The 18,414-nt window shown below is 32.9% G+C and overlaps 1 protein-coding gene across 2 annotated transcripts in view; it reads right to left on the bottom strand.

Moving 5' to 3' along the window:
- LOC106707958 overlaps positions 1-18,414 on the bottom strand; it is a 33,863-nt gene that overhangs the window by 3,008 nt on the left and 12,441 nt on the right. For both annotated transcript variants that reach the window (XM_014499410.2, XM_014499411.2), the window contains exons 2-3: positions 637-759; positions 2-141 (exon numbers count right to left, since the gene is read on the bottom strand). In XM_014499410.2, the coding sequence (XP_014354896.2) occupies positions 2-141; positions 637-759 (263 nt within the window). The remainder of the gene's footprint in view (position 1; positions 142-636; positions 760-18,414) is intronic.

The following is an 18,414-nucleotide window of genomic DNA, read 5'->3' as shown; positions in this document are numbered from 1 at the left end:
CCTCTTGCTTAGCAGGCGTCCTATTGGAGGAATCAACAATAACATTCGGCGCGCCATTCTTGAAGCTAACAGATCTTCTTCTGCTCGTGTCTAAGTTTGTTAGCGACTGCTCAAAACCGAGCTCATCTCCTAGACTGAACCCTGAAAAACATAATAAAACATATTTAATTTTCTATTCTAAATTCTATTCTAAATTTCTATAAAAGACACAATCTAAAATTTTAAAATAAACGTGTCTATGTAGCGTTATTCTAATGAAAAAAAAAAAGTCGGAAAAATACTTTCAAGAATACTTTCAAATGACCTATGATGTATTATGTTCCGCTTCGCAAATAAGCTATTATATTAACTGGTAACGAGTATGGCGGAAACAGCCAAGTTATATATTATTAATAAATTATTACACGTATTGCACTAACAAGGGGATTGAGCCATAATATAGGAAGCTGGTCAATAACCAGTCGAGGCCAGATCCACTACGTCAATGCTTAATTACGAATGTTGCAGAATGTTCTTGACGAAGGCTACGTGGTAGGAATCAAACCTTGACATGGGCTAAAGGAAAACACATTCTGAAAATAACTATTACGATATTGGCACTTAAACGTTGAATAACAAACAATGTATTTAACTCACCAAGACTTGCATGCGCTTTAATACCCCCTAGATTCCGTACCCTGAAGAGTCCCGATTTCTTGAAGGCGCAGTTGATCTTGAAACCAAAGTCAGACTCCAACACGCAAAGTGGCTGCGTTATATCTGAAAACAAAAAAAAAACAATTATTTCATGAACTTAGTAATATTATAAACTAGCTTTTACCCGCGACTCCGTCCGCGCGGAATAAAAAAAATGCACACAAGATAAAAAAAAAAGTTCCTATGTCCCTCTCCTAGTTCTAAGCTACCTCCCCATAAATTTTCAGCTAAATCAGTTCGATCGATCTTGAGTTATAAATAGTGTAACTAACACGACTTTCTTTTGTATAAGATGCGAATGTTTAGATGGATAGATGTTTGTTTGAAGGTATCTACGGTACGGTTAACGGATCTTGATGAAATTTGGCACAGATATATGACATAGTCTTGAAGAACACATTGGCTACCTATTGTATGTGTTTTTTTTTTTAATTCCGCGCGGACGGAGTCGCAGTCAACAGCTAGTATCTTTGTAGCGATCAAGCTGAGTTATTTTTTCTATAAACATCTAAAATGAAAAGCATTTCAATCGTTGTATAAGTAAAATATTTGTAAAGGAAAATTATTATTTCATTAGTAATACTGATCAAAGGAAGCGGAACTTTCGCGATGCTTAATTAATTCTCATCCGTAAGTCATTATTGCTTCATCGCGTCCATCCAGGATACGATTGAACGGCCTAGATTTCTCCTCGTCCTACGCCGCATGTCTTATTAAATTGCTAAATATCATAACCTTTAAGTAGCTAACTTTGAATGTATTTTTCAGAGCTTCAACGTATTTATGACCGAAATAAAAAACAGAAGCATTTTAACTGTCATCGACTATTCTAGTCGTATGTTTAATATGACCGCCTATAAATCTATATATATAAAAGAAAGTTGTGTTAGTTACACCATTTATAACTCAAGAACGGCTGAATCGATTTGACTGAAAATTGGTGGGCAGGTAGCTTAGAACCAGGAAAAGAACATAGGATAAGTTTTACCCCGTTTTCAATTTTTTTTTTATTCCGCGCGGACGGAGTCGCGGGTAAAAGCTAGTCAACTAATAAAGAATCTCAAAATCAGATTTCAAAAATACTTTTGCATAGCCCAGTGTTGAATTAAAGTTAATTTATTTGGTTTACCCTTGAATATACCCAATGTAGTTTAGTTTAACCGTAAAGTTAACGAAAGCTGACATAAAGTATATAAACTCATGTTAGACCAGTTAGTTTATTCCATCGACAAATCTAAACAGTTATTTTAAACGTTTAAGGAAAAACATTCATTTTCACGTCTATTCAATGTTGGTATTACTACGACCACTTTCACTGGTCACTGACCCAGGCTACTGGCCTGGCACATGAGTCACACAGGGTAACCGGATGTTGGGGAAAGGAGTTGACAGTAGAGATAGTAGAGAAATCATTGAGAAGTATATTTTTAAATATCAAATCTAAGCAAATATTTCTTTTAATCAATTAGTTTAAAAAATCTTCCACGTATAAGAAATAATATCCTCTTAAGCGCATACACATACGTGCCCACGAGAGATATGAAATTACCCTAAATTAGTGGTGATCATGCCTTATTCATAGACAGTACAGAATAGAATCTATTCAAATAATTTTCAATTTTTTTAAGAAGTGTGTTTCAATAATTTTGAAATTTGATAGCTTTTCAATTATTCGCTCTGATTTATGAAACCAAAAGAATAATAAATAGTTAATAGTTTTTGCTGACGGTACTACAAATATTTTTGCACTAATCGAACATCATGCATATAAGTGGTTCATCTTATAACGTCACTGAAACGTATCCGGTAACATTGAGCATAGATTTTGTAACAAAATAAAGTGAGTGTTGATTAAAATAACGTGCTACCAACCTTGAGGTAAAAACATCGAGAGCAAGCTTTGCAACTGACCAATAACACTGCCGAAATCATCTTATTCTGTTTAAAAAAGGGATAAGAACACAATTTCGTACTAAGGTATGTAGAAATTTGTCGAGAGGTTCAAGTAAAAAGAGGTCTCAATGGAACTGACATACGTACCCAGATAAATGTCAACCTTTTTCATAGTTTTTAGTCTGCTTAATTCTACTATATATAGGTATTTTAGGACGAATAGAACCTCATTGTTACCAAAATAAGAGCTATTTCTAATTCCATAAGAAAGTTGTCAAACTGAGAGATAATATCTTTAAAATACTATGTCCGATGAGATTCGTAACGTACATATTATCTAATGTTAACTGCCGTAAATAACCGTAAGTAATGGTAAATAACCGTAAAATTGTTCCGACGCAACATCAGTTTAACCGCTGTTGTTCTGTGCTTTACAACCCATTATAATGTGCTGCGCAATGATAAGAAATAATGCACAGAACATACCATCCGATGAAAATTGTTACATCTTTTAAGAGACCTAAGAGAATAAGATATATATAACTCTTTTCATCGAATAAGCCTTTATTAATTTCATAAAGTATTTGATTTGTCAACCACAGATGTCTGGCTCAGTTAGAAAGGCGTTAGGTTAGTTCGGTCACAAAATATATCTAACATTATCTTACTAGTCTTACTAATACGAGTATTATAAATGCGAATGTTTGGACGGATGGATAGATGGATGTTTGTTTGAAGGTATCCTCAGAATGGTTTAGCGAACCTCGATGACATTTGGCATAAATGTAGATCATAGTCTGGAAGAACACATAAGCTACTTGTTATGTTTTTTTTATTACGCGTGAACGGAGTCGCGGGCGACAGCTATTAAGACATAATTATGTATAGAAAACACACAAACTACGGTACGACAAAAAACTTGCGCCATATTTTCGACATTGACAAGAGGGCGCTAGCGATCTGTTATAATCTAGTTTGATGCCCACTGGCTCAGATATACTTGTCTATATAAATTCCTCGAAAATGCAAGTAGCAATTTGCATATTTGCAAAGAATTTTGTTGTCATAGAGTATTATTAAAGTATCTTTATTACGATTAAAATGCTTTTTATTGCCTCAAAGTTTATCAGATTAAGAGCCGGTTGAAACGCTCAAAAGTTTTTCAACGAACAGTAATATATATAAAGAGTTTTGTAATACCATTGGTCAATAAAACAATTAACCGGTCCTTTTGAAATGGTCAAAACTTAAGATGTATGGATATAATTGTTAAATGATGAGCCGTACCAAAGAATTCCACTTTCGTTTTCGTCTGTGAAAGTGCGTGCAGGTGGCATGTGGGCAACGGACGGCTCTTGCGTCAACTTTACAAATTAGCTGACGAAAGTCTGAGAGACGTAAAATATAATGAATGTAAATAAAAAGATAAGAAAGCGCTTGTCTTACTCCCGACCTTTTCTTTAATGGTGACTGGATAACCTTAGTGAAGATATAGTGTCAGAGATGTAAAGAACTGCTTTACTGATGCAATTTGTTTTTAATTAACAAACAGCAAGGCAAATTGATGGTGTACCAGTTATGAACGTAGAGTGATACAAGAAAATCGGAGAAGAGTACGACGCAAAAGTAAAAGAAAATAAGTATTTTTTTTAAGAAAATTTACTAGCGTTTATTGCTAAGGTGGTATTTTTGTCGGTAGATCATGTAACTTTACAATGCACGTATAATTTTTACTAAAAATTTTAGTAACGTAGGTCGTTGTTATTTTTTTACTTGACCTCAATACCACTTGATGTTAAGTGATAATGTGGTCGAAAGATGTACACGTTATAACTTAGCAAATGAATGTTCACTCTTCTATTGAAGGCACACATGTTACGTTTTATTTATTTATTTATTTAAGGTTTATTTGGACATGGTTTGGTTTGGTTTTTTACGTGGTTTGGACATGTTATGCGGAGGGATGATAATCATATAAACAAAAAAGTAATGAGATTGAATGTGGATGGCTATAAAGGTAGAGGAAGACCAAAGAAAGTATGGATGGATTGTGTGAAAGAGGATATGCGTAAGAAGGGGGTAAATTCAGATATGACGGCTAATAGAGATGTATGGAGGAGTAGTACATACTGTGCCGACCCTCCATAGGGATAAGGGCAGGTTGATGATGATGATGATGATTTATTTAAGGTTTATTTAAGATGTTATATGTATATTAGACGTAGATTAAAGGTAGGCAATGCATCTGCAATTGCAGATGTCTATGGGCAGCGGTCGCTCTGCTATTTCAGCTAATTAGATGTCCACTTGTCATTTGCTACCTTTTTCAAAATAAAAAAGTAAGATTTGAAGTTATTTTTATTACTTTACACACCCACAACCTTACTTAGTATTATATAAATGCGAAAGTTTAGACGGACGGATGTTTGCTAGAAGGTATCTTCGGAATAGCACAACGGATCTTGATGAAATTTGGCATAGATTTAGAACATATTCTAGGAGAGCACACAAGCTTATAAGGTTTATTTTAATTCCGCGAGGACAGAGTCGCGGGCGATAGCTATTCTTATATAATAAAGTTGAAGTAAGTTGTGAGAATAAGGTGGTTTAGATTAAAGTCACACGTTCTCCGTTTAAAACGGGACCTTTACTTTCTTGTTAGTAAAAACTGTTAACTGATGACAAATTGATGTCAGGCGAGTATCATAATGAGGATGACCTTTGCCCAGCAAATGGATGCATCAGTATATTCTCACTCTTTATCATTAATAAGGTAAATGAGATTTTTTTAGACGTAACTAATCTTTAATAAGGTGAATATAAGTAATAAAATTGGAGTGTCTATATGTATATAAAAAAGTATATGTAATATAAAAAAGAAAAACATATTTCGTACCTATTTTTAAGATTTTTGTCCGACTGTACGTCTGCCCGCAAGTCGGTATTTGTTCCAGGTAATCTCCGGAACGACTGGACCAATTTTGACGGTACTCGGACGAGAAAGTAGCTGATGCACGTAGGCATATTTACTTTTCTTTTAAATTCTGCGCTGAAGAAGTCGCAGGGGACCGCTAGTTTTTTATCTAAATACTTAGTTTACAATTAGGTGTCAATTGATATACGAATCAGCAAGCTTTTTTATTTATCAATACATAGTATAAAACAAAGTCGCTTTCGCTGTATGTCCGTATGTATGCTTAGATCTTTAAAACTACGCAACGGATTTTGACGCGGTTTTTTTTAATACATAGAGTGATTCTTAAGGAAGGTTTGTATGTATAATAAATTCATAATATAGTAGAGAAACACTGATAAATTTAAAGGTTTCTAATGTGAACGCTGTGAACGTTGTGTATAAGGACATTCTGTAGTAGGTATATTTTGCATTGCACCCGTGCGAAGCCGGGGCGGGTCGCTAGTTAACTATAATATATATAATAAAAAATACAGTCGAATTGATAACCTCCTTCTTTTTGAAGTCGGCTATAAAATGAAGCTTGACCATTTTTAAAGGAACTATTTTAAGGGAAGGGATGAGAAGGAGATGTGGATTTGATGGAGCACGGAAAATATCGACTTTCTATGTGTGTCTTCTTTTGTTGATAATCGGTAAATAACGCATCTGCAAATGTGGATGTCTTTGTAGCGGTCACTTCCCTATTTTGGCGAATTTAGGTGACCGCTTGCTTGTACTATCTTAAATTTTCAAAAATATTGTTACCTAATGTATTGTAGAAACAGTTGTCTGGATTAATATTCATCAGACTATTGTGTTTAGGGTCATAGCATAAATAAAGAGTCATGGTTACTGACACAATAATTACAAAATAATTAAAAATAATCATGCTAACATACTATTTTTAGTTAATTTATATGTGTAGTTATTATTTACATAATTAAAATTACATGCTAGTGTATATTATAATTTACAAAATTATTTACTGTTATGTTCATAGAATTTATCTCATAAAATGATTCATAAATCATGATGGTTAATAAAGAAAAACAATATAATGAAACATCTAATTTCTATAATCTGGTGTGAAAATTGTTCAGACAAATGACTTGTAAACTTGACCCATCTAATCCGCGATGTAAACTGCGCTTACGCAAGAAGTCGTTAAATATCGATTATATTTATTCTACAAACACTTGGCCCAGTGCTCTAATACTCTCAATAATAACCTACTTATTACTTTTATTATATATACACTAAGGGATCACTTAAATAGCCTATAAATAGGTTTGATAACTTCTTCGCTAAACATATTCTAAGATTAGTCTAGTTAGCCCTGTGACGCACTTCTAACCGCGTCTAAATATGGTCATCCTAAACAGTACAAATACGTATTCATTGGTAAATTCTATAACTTTTTAACTATGCTCAGTTTGTTTCTTGACCCTCGAATTTGTTTGACACACTTTATTATTTAAACTAGCTGTTCCCGTGCAGCTTCATACATATGAATTTTATTTATTTTTTGTTACACCGAAAAACTTTGTTTTATTGATAACATTGCATAAAACTTTCAATTGCAAATGTCAATTATTCAAATGCTAAAATGACATTGAAGGCCAATGTCATAGGCTGAGACTTACCGTTACCATGGCAACCACACATCTTTATTTGTTTGTAATGTTTATCCCTTTCTCGCCTAACAGTTCTTTCAATTAACTCACCTCCTAAATTTAATGGCGTGAAAATATATAGCCTAGAGCGTGTCGTAAGTATAGGGGTATTTATTACAAAAAGAATTATTCAAAAATATGCAACGATTGCTGCGATAAAGAAGCGTGTGATTACCCTTTGTTATATCAGTACGATCTGTATCCTTGTATCTATATCTTGTGTATTTATATACAGTTCATAATAAAAGCTTTATTTAAAACTAGCTGCCACACGCGACTCCGTCCGAATGCGATTAAAAAAACTTAATTAGTAACCTATGTATGTGTTCATCCATGCAGCCGTTCTGGAGATACCTTCAAACAAACGATCCATCCATCTAAACATTCACATTTATAATATTAGTAAGATAAACAAAGTATTATTTGGTAAACCTACCACACTTAATATTATATGTTCTACAAGACATAGGGTCAGAGAAAATAGTGTTTGTTAACTAACATAAATTTGATAACGAATTAAGTTTACTTAAATTCTTATATCTTTAACATATGAAAAACACTTATTTACTTTCTAAGTACTTATATATAACGTTGTGTATATATGTAACAGTATATTCATATATTATAAGCATTAGTTTGCGATCTATAGGTATATCGCCGATAGATTTATAGGAAATTCTTAATGTCGCTTAGCGCGCTTTTTGCTGCGCCGGCGCCGAGTTTTGTAGGTCAAACTGTGGTTTTCTTTTTCATACATAATGTTTCCTATTTTTTTTATATCAAAATGTGTGAAACGAGCAAACGACCACCTGAATTCGCCGAATTAGCGTGTCGACTGTTGCCCATAGACATCCGCCTACCTTTATTCAACGGAGAAGGGGACGCACAGAAAGAGGATATTTCCCCTTCCTATGCGTCCCATTTTCCGCCAAATCCACTTCCCCTTCCTATCCTTTCCTAATATGAAAAGACCTCTTCACGCCTGTCTTCTGTGTGGTCGTGGTATTGCACCGGTCGACCCGGCCAATTCGTGCCCCCAACAAATATTGTTGTTACGGGATCTACCACTGGTAAACCCTTACCTATATAACAAATTATTTTCTCCACAGAAATGAAAAACGGGTTACCACGATATTAAAATTAACACGAAAGTTTAAATATTAAATAATAATTTTGTAATTTTTAAAACGACTAATGATTACAAAAACCTTCAAAGGTTTTTGTAATGACCTGGCGGCCTCATGTAAAAGATTTAACGTAAAAAATAACATTAATTATATTGGACATACTTAATATGTAGGTTACATTAATATGTCATCTATATTGATGAACCAACAGCATTTCGAATCAGAAAATCTTGGTGTAGTAAAACCAAAAACATTTTTAAACATGTAATATTTATTGAATTTTCATCTTTATTACGAGTATTTGACAGTTGTAGACGCCTGGCACAGTACAATACAACGACTACACAGAAGACAGGCATTCCAGGAAACAATTCCGTGTTTCATCTGATGAGTGTGATGCCAAAGGCCTAATTTTGGTCTTCTTTCTCTTCACACTATTTTCTAATATGGAGGAGGTGGTAGGGGGGAGGTGTATTTGACGAAGGAGGAGATGCATGCGAAGGGGAAACATTCTCTTTCTGAGCATCCCCATATTAATAATATACTCTTTTTAGCATTGCAAAGTCGATAACATAAATAAAATTTCAAAAATACTTTGCGGGTCGGTTAAAAATGTTTAACGGTCCACGTGTTGCTCATTCAGATGCAATGCAGATCAGGGATCCCCAAACTATTTTGTACAAGTGACCCCTATTCCAAAATGAACTGTTACCTCAGACCCCCATGGTCAAATTACCTAATTTTAAGATCAATTATTAATATTATTATTATTTTTCATTCTGACTTAGGTTAATAGAAGAAGACAGAGTGAGATTAGGCATGCTTTAAGTTCAATATCGACCCTAGGAAACCCTGGTCTAGATCATAGACTGGGAAAGATCTTGGTTCTAAGTATATATCCTCGAAAACATTACCCTCAAAGTTGGTAAAACCCATTGCAATCGCTCAAAGGTTATCATCATCTTCTATTATGATATTTATCATCACTAGTGATGAATTAATTAACCTTTATCACATCCTTGACTTCGTTTTTATAAATATTAATAAAATTTCATTCATATTGAATAAATTTGAATATTTTTCGATGTATGCGATTAGAAAGTCAATGTTATTTTTAGAAAAAAGTTAACAAAAAAACATAAAATCTTATAAATTATAATGACGATACTTCACAAGGTTAATATATAAGACGTTCTTAGTAAATAAAAAAACATAGAAACCTTGTTGAATATTTGTTCTGAATGAAAAAATAGATTTGACCTAGTTTTGTTGATTAAATCGGTAAAAAAGTATCTTTATTAATTTACTAGCTTTTACCCGCGACTCCGTCTGCGCGGAATAAAAAAAAATAGAAAACGGGGTAAAAATTATCCTATGTGCTTTTCCTGGTTCTAAGCTACATGCCCACCAATTTTCAGTCAAAACGATTCAGCCGTTCTTGAGTTATAAATGGTGTAACTAACACAACTTTCTTTTGTATATATAGACTTTAATTAATTTTCGCACACAATTTGGAAGTTGTCTAAATCAATAAGCATTTATTTATTTAAATTCAATGAAGGGGATGATAATAATAATTTTGTTCACGTGTTACGGCGGTGGAAACTCGCCTTTAAAAATAGCATGGACATTATAACGATCCAATTTATAATTCCCACTCACTGCACATAGCACCTACGTTGCAAGAGATTTCCTACCTCACAACAAGTCTACCGTGTACATGTTGTAATGTAACTTAGTAAATACGATATATTTACAAAACTTATGACATGTAATACAAGATTCAAAATTAATAGCGGCTCGAAGTTTGCCGCGTATGAATGTCTCTACCAAGCGAGTGCCAGATCCACTGAGGGTGGACTACATTAGAAATAGAACAGTAATTTTATAAAAAACAAAATTCACACATTTGGGGTTTACTAAGGGTGTAGCCGTCCCCTTTACGTCGATTAATAAAATTGTATGATTGTATGGTCTCGTGCCAAATTACAAGCGGCCATAAAGATTGTTGTTGTTGTTTGGCCACTATGTTACTTGTAAATTTACAACTCAGGCACAGCAACATAGGGTGTGACAATTACGTCATAGAATTGCTTGTACAAGTATATGGAGACGAGCGTAATTTCTTCTACACTTTTATATCAACTACCATCTCAGTAGCGAGATTTTTTTATTCTTGTCGTCTTTTATGCAATAAAATCCTTTCAAGAATTTATGAGTCACTATGGTCAGTAGCACAGGTCACTTGATGTTAAGCAATGAAAGAAAAATGATGAGGCATATTTTTAAAATTTTTACGATATTAGGGAATTGATTGCGCCATTGCGTTATTAATAGACTACTTTGTATTCAGATTGCGTAAAAACCTTTCAATGTATCTTTATTTTAAAATATTTATCATGTTCGCAAAACTTGTAGAATGCAGATTTATATAACCTTTGACTGATATCACGACATATTATTAATTGTTTGATATTTTTTTTTACAAATAACTAATTTTATTTCTGAAATATAATATGAGAAGTGTAAGAAGTGTGTGACCTCTAATATGACGACTGTCTTTTATAGACGAACGACGAACATACGCAGCTAACACAAAGCTGTCATAACGATTGAATCTTAAAGTACTGTACCGACACTACTTAGGAAATGGACAGTTGTTAAGGTATTAACGTGACACTTATATTGTGCCCCTTATCTCTATCTTTTCAAAAAGAACGAGAAGGATGGTTATGTGACAAGTGCTTCAACAGTCGAAACCCACAGTAAGTCTACGCGTTACAAATTCCTTGCAAAACCTCAACCGAAGAAGTATGAAAGTTTTTGCCTTTTTACATTTTTCACGTGATTGTTCGCACGCAAAAGATGTACAACATGCATGCTATTTTAAACCATAATGCAAAGTACTAAGGAATGAATTACCTGCAACAATTTGTATGCTTTTAAATATACAATGAACATAACACTTGAAATGTGTATAATTACTGTTTGTCTAATTAATGCCTTCAAACAAAAAACTCATTTGTCATTGAAAATGGTATATGTTCTTTGTTAAGAATAAAGATGAAAAATAAACTAATCTTCTTATTGAAGAAAATTTTTATAAACAACTAGCTTTTACCCGCGACTCCGTCCGCGCGGAATAAAAAAAATAGAAAACGGGGTAAAAATTATCCTATGTCCTATTCCTGGTTCTAAGCTACCTGCACACCAATTTTCAGTCAAATCGATTCAGCCGTTCTTGAGTTATAAATGGTGTAACTAACACAACTTTCTTTTATATATATAGATTTAAAAATAAATACACCGAAGTTTAGGTTGATATTTACACAAAATATTAAATTGTTTCAATTTGAGTTTCATAAAATTTTTCAAGTTCAGTTTTCAAACTCGTTCTCTTCAAAAAGTCTTTCAGTAGTAGACGCCAACATCTGTAGCACGAAGAGGCCGGCTAGACAGGCGTGAAGTAATTCCGCGTTTTGTCCGATCAGTGTGGTGCAGGAGGCCCAATTTTAGTCTTCTTTCCCTTTCCACCCTTTTTCTTATAAAGAAACGATGGGAGAGAGAAGTGGATTTCATGGAGCAGGGAATGCGAAAGAAGGAATAGAAGAGAATATTCTCTTTCAGTCGATTTAAGGTAGCAAACGCATCTGTAATTACGGATGTCTATGGGCAGCGGTCGCTACCCCATTTCGACGAATTCAGATGGCCGCTAGCTCGTTTGCCACCTTACACAAAAAAAAAAAAAAACAGAGACAATAACTACATTTTGTATAAGTTGTTGACAGTACAAACTCGACGTTAGACAAGTTTTTTGTACAACAATAGACTAGGTCAGTGCAATTACATGTTGGTTGTAACTAGGTCATAGATTGCTTCTGGAAGCAGTTGAATAATTGCTCTATGTTTTGTTATTTAGTTTATGCTCGACTTGCGCATACAGCGACCATGACTTCTGCCTCTAAGCTTGCAATTAAGCATAAACTTTGCCTTGCAAAGTTATCTAAGTTTATTTTTATCGCTGGAATGACGTATAAGAAATATGACAGATGACAGCCCACTCTTGACGCTAGCACCCCCTACTTAGAGCATTCTATTTTTCTCCCCATTCATTTACTTTTAAACCAAATTATTCATTCTGATAGCGGTTCAACAACGAAAGTGTAGACAAATAAAACTGCATCGTGTCTAATTTACACTTTCACTTGACTGTCTGTGTGTATATACACAATGTTTGTTAGTGTGTACACACCTTAGTTGTCTTTATTTGATTATTAAATTTTTTATATTTTGTTATTATTTTTACACGTGAGTAAAAAAAATTTATATTTTTTTTCCGTCATCGTAATTTGTCATTAGCACCAAGTTGTCATTGAAATATTGATAGTTTTCAACATTGAATTTGGCCTCCGATATATACTCGTACTTTCAACATATTCACTATACAAAGAAAACAAGTGCATTTTTTATGTAATCTAGATTAGATTACATAAGAAAAAATTTTGCAATTTTGTTTAATATTTATTAAATTAAAATCATTTTTTGACGTATTTTAAACGAATCTTATTAAATGATCTATTGCCACTATTAATTATAAAAAGATTTCTACTTCAATACATTTCGATATCCATTAAAAAAAATCACTTTCTCACTTTCACAACAATCACTTGCGGTGACATTGCTCGTCATGGTCAAGGCCGTTTAAAGAATATACGAATAAAATCGGTAATGTATTCAAACGTGGAATTTCACTCACGACTTGAATCGTGGATTTGATAGCCTACTCGTATTACAGTTTTTGCTTCATCGATGGAAAGCGTTGTCCTACTGATCGAGTAATTGTATACAATTGTTAGAGATTTAGTTAGAAATATTTTTTACACTTAAACAATAAGTTAGTTATCATGAATGTTATTTTTGACATCTAATATATAAAATTCTCGTGTCACAGTTTTCGTTCCCGTACTCCTCCGAAACGGCTTGACCGATTCTCATGAAATTTTGTGAGCATATTCAGTAGGTCTGAGAATCGGCCAACATCTATTTTTCATTTTTTTTAACTGCGCGCGGACGGTGTCGCGGGCGACAGCTAGTATCCTATAAGATGAAGTTTATACAAGTTAAAGTTGGGAGTGATCACTGAATAGCAACTGTACACCTTGGAAAAATCGTAAACATTGATATCGACTTTCTTATGTTAATAATAAACAACTTTTTTATTCAAAGTTAGTCAGATCTTAAAAACAAATCACTAGACAATCATTTACAAATGTTATAAAATAGAAGAAAATATTCACTTTCTCTGTAGAGATTCTCTACACTTTGTTAGTGAAAGTATTAGGAATATGACATGTAAAATAGACATTATATATTTGCATTCGTATAATATTTTACTTGAATAACTGAGTTTAGATATTTTTATTTTTATTTTTTATTTTAATGTCCGAAAATGCTGCCTTATTGTAACAAGAAACAAAACTAATCAACTATTATAGTTATAACATATTGTAAAACGTATAAATACGTGTTTTTTTTAATAATAGTGGTCACACATTGATAATATTCAGGCATAATTTAGTACCAAATATTTTTTTAGGAAGTAAGTCAATGGTTTACGAGCATTCGTCAACTCCTCGTCCACTCGCCACCGCCCCGCATATGCAGGGTAAAATGAAGTTTTGCTAGCAAATTTATATCTTTATCCCGCTTAATCGGCGACGTTGAAGCGAACTAACTGTGGGTTCCGATTGCAAAAATGCCTGTGTAAAAACATTTTGTCAGCCCATTCATTCACTTTTGAAAAAAAAAATTTACAAAATGGATGTTTTTAAGAAGTACAGAATTTCCAGAACAGCTCAACGGTTCTCGCTGAAATTTTACACAGATTTAGAACATGGTTTGAAAGAACGCTACTTACTTATTATAGTCTTTTTTTTATATTCCGCGCAGACGGAGTTGCGGGTGACAGCTATTAATAATATATTTATGCAAAATTGTTTAACTTTTACTTAACATGATTATGTAGCAACTTCTTTGACTTGTTACTAATGTTGACACTAACATTCTATTTGTCAAATATTGCAAAGAGATTAGGATCACATAAAAATTTAGCGACATTATGTTAAAGTGCTATGACGGTCGACTGATGAAACTTTACGAAACTGAAAGTGAGAGGCGAAAACGTATTAGTTTTATATCTTCTTAAAAGGCTTTACTGATCAATAGATCTTTTATGATAAGGAATAAATTTAAACGATAATTTAACAACCTTCATACTATAGAATAGGCTTTTTACATCATAGTTGTATCTCTTTATGATGTATATTAAAATTTCATATTAAAGTCAAGCATTATTTAAGCAATATGACGACAGATGGATTATTTTTTATTTTCTTACGTACGAGAACACTTTTCAGTCTAATTCATGTTGTTTAATGTACATTTATTTATTTATACAACAGAAATTCTACCACAATAGGAGCACAATTTATTAATACACACAAAAAAAGTTTGCGATCGACATAATTTGATATTTTTTTAAATATATTTTTCTTCTTTTCAGGCATATAACACCCACTGCTAGGTATATGCTTCCCCCTGAGATCGCCACCATGATCGGTCCTATGCAATCTACATCCAAGATACTCGCGCAACCTTGACAAGATCATCGGTACATCTTAAGGGAGGCTTACTTAATAAATATATTGTTATGTCAAAGATTCCGTCTTTTTAAATGAAAAGTATTGTTTTATTAGTTACTAATAATAACATAAAAAACTTGAGAGGTGTCAAGGGACACCCGGATGGAACGAAGTTCCTTTCTATTAATTAGTGAAGGAACCAATGTTTATTCTATGAATAAAAAACTTAAGTCTTCACAAGAAGTACATTTTATTTCTATGAATTTTCGTTAAATACTGTCAGGTCGTTGCCATGGTTACTATAGCAAAAAGTGTCGTGACAACTTTTCGTAAGAATTTTTTCCGTCTAGCCCCCTTTCACAACGCGCGATAAGGAACTTCGTTCCAATAATTTTCTTAATAAAGATACCTTTTAAAAATATATAGATTTGTTTAAATTATTGTAAACTTTTTGCTGTGTTTACAAAGAGTAGAAGCCGAAACTATTTTTGCTTTACTAAAGATACAAGTTTTAATTGTACATAAATAATTTCTTATAACTTAATCTATTGCTAACTTTAATATAATAAAAGTGAATGTATTCGCCATCGTTTCTGCGTAAACATTATCGTGCTTTACTAATGTAATGACAGGCTTAACTAATGACCTCAATCCCACTGACTGTACATTCATTACCAATATTACTACCATAATTAGTCCTTGATTTACTTGATCGATTTTGTAATATTATGTTTCAATATTAATTTTCCAGACTTTAACTACAGTGTTGTACTTCTATAGAATTCCTAATTTTGAATAACAATTGCACTGAACATTGCTTTTGAAAAAATGACCGACAAAAATATAGATATCTCTTTCACTCTTACCATTTTAGGGTTCCGTACGTCGAAAGGAAAAATCGGAACCCTTATAGAATAACTTTGTCATCCGTCCGTCCGTCCGTCTATCTATCAAGACACTTTTTCTCATGAACGAGTGGAGGTGGAAAACTTCTAAGCCAATGCAATCAAAAGATACAGCCGTTTATATAATTTTCGCAAATTTTCGACACTTGCTAGGGAATCAAAACCTAGAGGGTACTTCCCGTGAACTCATATACTAAAAATTTGGTAGAAAGGAACGTCTTATAGCACAGATAAAGGAAAATCGTAACTTTATATTTACATATATCATTTAATTACTTATAATATTTATGCGGAACACTCGATGTGCGAGACCGACTCGCACTTAGCCAGTTTTGTCATATTTTTCGTTTCTTTCATGTAACGAAATGTACAACACCTTGTTGAATTGATAAAACCTAACTTCATAAAACATACAAACATTATAGCAAGTAATAAAATACGCAACAGAAATTACAAATAAATATTATTATTAGTTTATGACTTGCGTGTTATAGACAAATGTCAGGTTATAAATGAGAACATGTTACACTTGATTGTGTAAGCTAGGTTTACACACGTTATTTATAGTGCTTACATGTATTAAACATCAATATTATATTTTTGTTTAGATTTGTTTTATTTTAAATTATGTTCTTAAAAACACTTATATTACAATGGGTTTCCACTACCAAAACACGTGAGACCAGAACACCAAAAATATGTGTTTACAGTTTTCAGCAGTAAAAACCAACGGCAATTATTAATTTAACTGAAAATTACGATCGTCTTTTATTTAAAGTTTATGATTAATGAAAACTTATGAAACAATACCGTTATCCTACTTTGTGTTATGTTCGAAGGCTGTATAAATCACATGTTTTTATTGCGAGGAAAGCAGACACTGCGACGTTTTCACCGCTTCCCAGTTCATTGTTCAATAGTCAATATTTACAACTAGAGAGAGTTAACTGACTTGGCGTAACGAAAGTGTCACGGCATGCGAGGAATGGATTTGAATAGCTGGAACTTAAGTATTGTTATGACACACGTACTCATATGTATATGTACATTACGATAAAAAGAGATTTTCAATTATGACTAAAGATTTGCACGATTATTGTATGCATGTCCTGAAAATCTGTATAAAATTTCATAGTCTCAGAAAAACAAAAACTGTGACGTCAGTGTAGAGCTTACGCTAGTCTAGTTTTTATTTAGATCAGATTGTTTTCGTAATATCTGTAATATTAAGGGCACCTATGGAAGAAATTGGAACAACTTTTTACAAAACTAAGGTCATATAATGAATTTATTTTGACTAACATCAGGTTTCTGAGACGAAAAACACTGTATAAAACATATCATTGTCATTATCTTTGACGAATCGGAGATAACATGTTTTGAACAGAGATTTTAGTCTCAGAAAACCACTATTAATGACAAAATTTGTAATAAATCTAGGCCTATGTATATTTTAAATATCACATTATATGTTCCTACAATTTTTTACTCAATTATTAGACATCGGTAATGGAGTTTTGCATGTTTTGCACATTAATTTTTGGTAATAATGACTCGACTGAACTTTATGTCTTTTAAACGATATTACGACATTGTAATGTACGGTAGATGGCTTGATTTAATTTGACCACATAATTATGTTGTAATGACTAAGGCACTAACGACAGTTTAAGATATTTCGAAATGTTAAACATTTTAAACATTTCAACCCGCACTTGGCCAGCGTGGTTGACTATGGCCTAGTCACCCCTAAATTGGGGTAGGCTTCGAGCCCCTCCGTGGGGACGTATAGTGAGCTGATGATGATGATGATGAAACATTTTAAATATGGACATCATCATCTCTCTGACCTGTTCCCACTCATGTGGAGTCGGCACACAAAGTTTTATAAACTTTAAAGTTATGGCTTAAGTTTTTACGACTAACACTATTTGGGAGGAATAAATTAAAATTAAATATAACTAGCTTTTACCCGCGACTCCGTCCGCGCGGAATAAAAAAAAATAGAAAACGGGGTAAAAATTATCCTATGTCCGTTTCCTGGTTCTAAGCTATCTGCCCACCAATTTTCAGTCAAATCGATTCAGCCGTTCTTGGGTTATAAATAGTGTAACTAACACGATGACTTTCTTTTATATATATAGATATAAACGAAATAATTATAATTAAATAATTCAAAATTTCTTCTATAAATACACCATAAATTAAATTTTGTAAAAAAAACATTATAAATATGGACAAAAGCGTCAAATACGTACACATAATACCTTTAACAAGCGCGTAAAAAATTAAACGCACATAGCAAATAAGCAATATTTGGCGAAGATACAAACGCTTTCTTTCACAAAATAACAATTACGTATAAACTGTTATTTTATACTTAAATTAAGGAAGCGTTATGTAAGATATTACATTCGAAGTATAGTTATATTAAATTATTTTGGTTTATGAATATTCATCGTTTTGTCAGAGAGAGGCTTCCGTACTTTGAAGCGGTATACGTAATTTTTTCTTTGTGTGTAA

The sequence above is a fragment of the Papilio machaon genome, chromosome 18 (assembly GCF_912999745.1).
Source record: "Papilio machaon chromosome 18, ilPapMach1.1, whole genome shotgun sequence".
In the NCBI taxonomy this organism is placed as follows: Eukaryota; Metazoa; Arthropoda; class Insecta; order Lepidoptera; family Papilionidae; genus Papilio; species Papilio machaon.
Note: the sequence above shows the minus strand (reverse complement) of the source record. Positions and strands in the feature narration are given on the sequence as shown.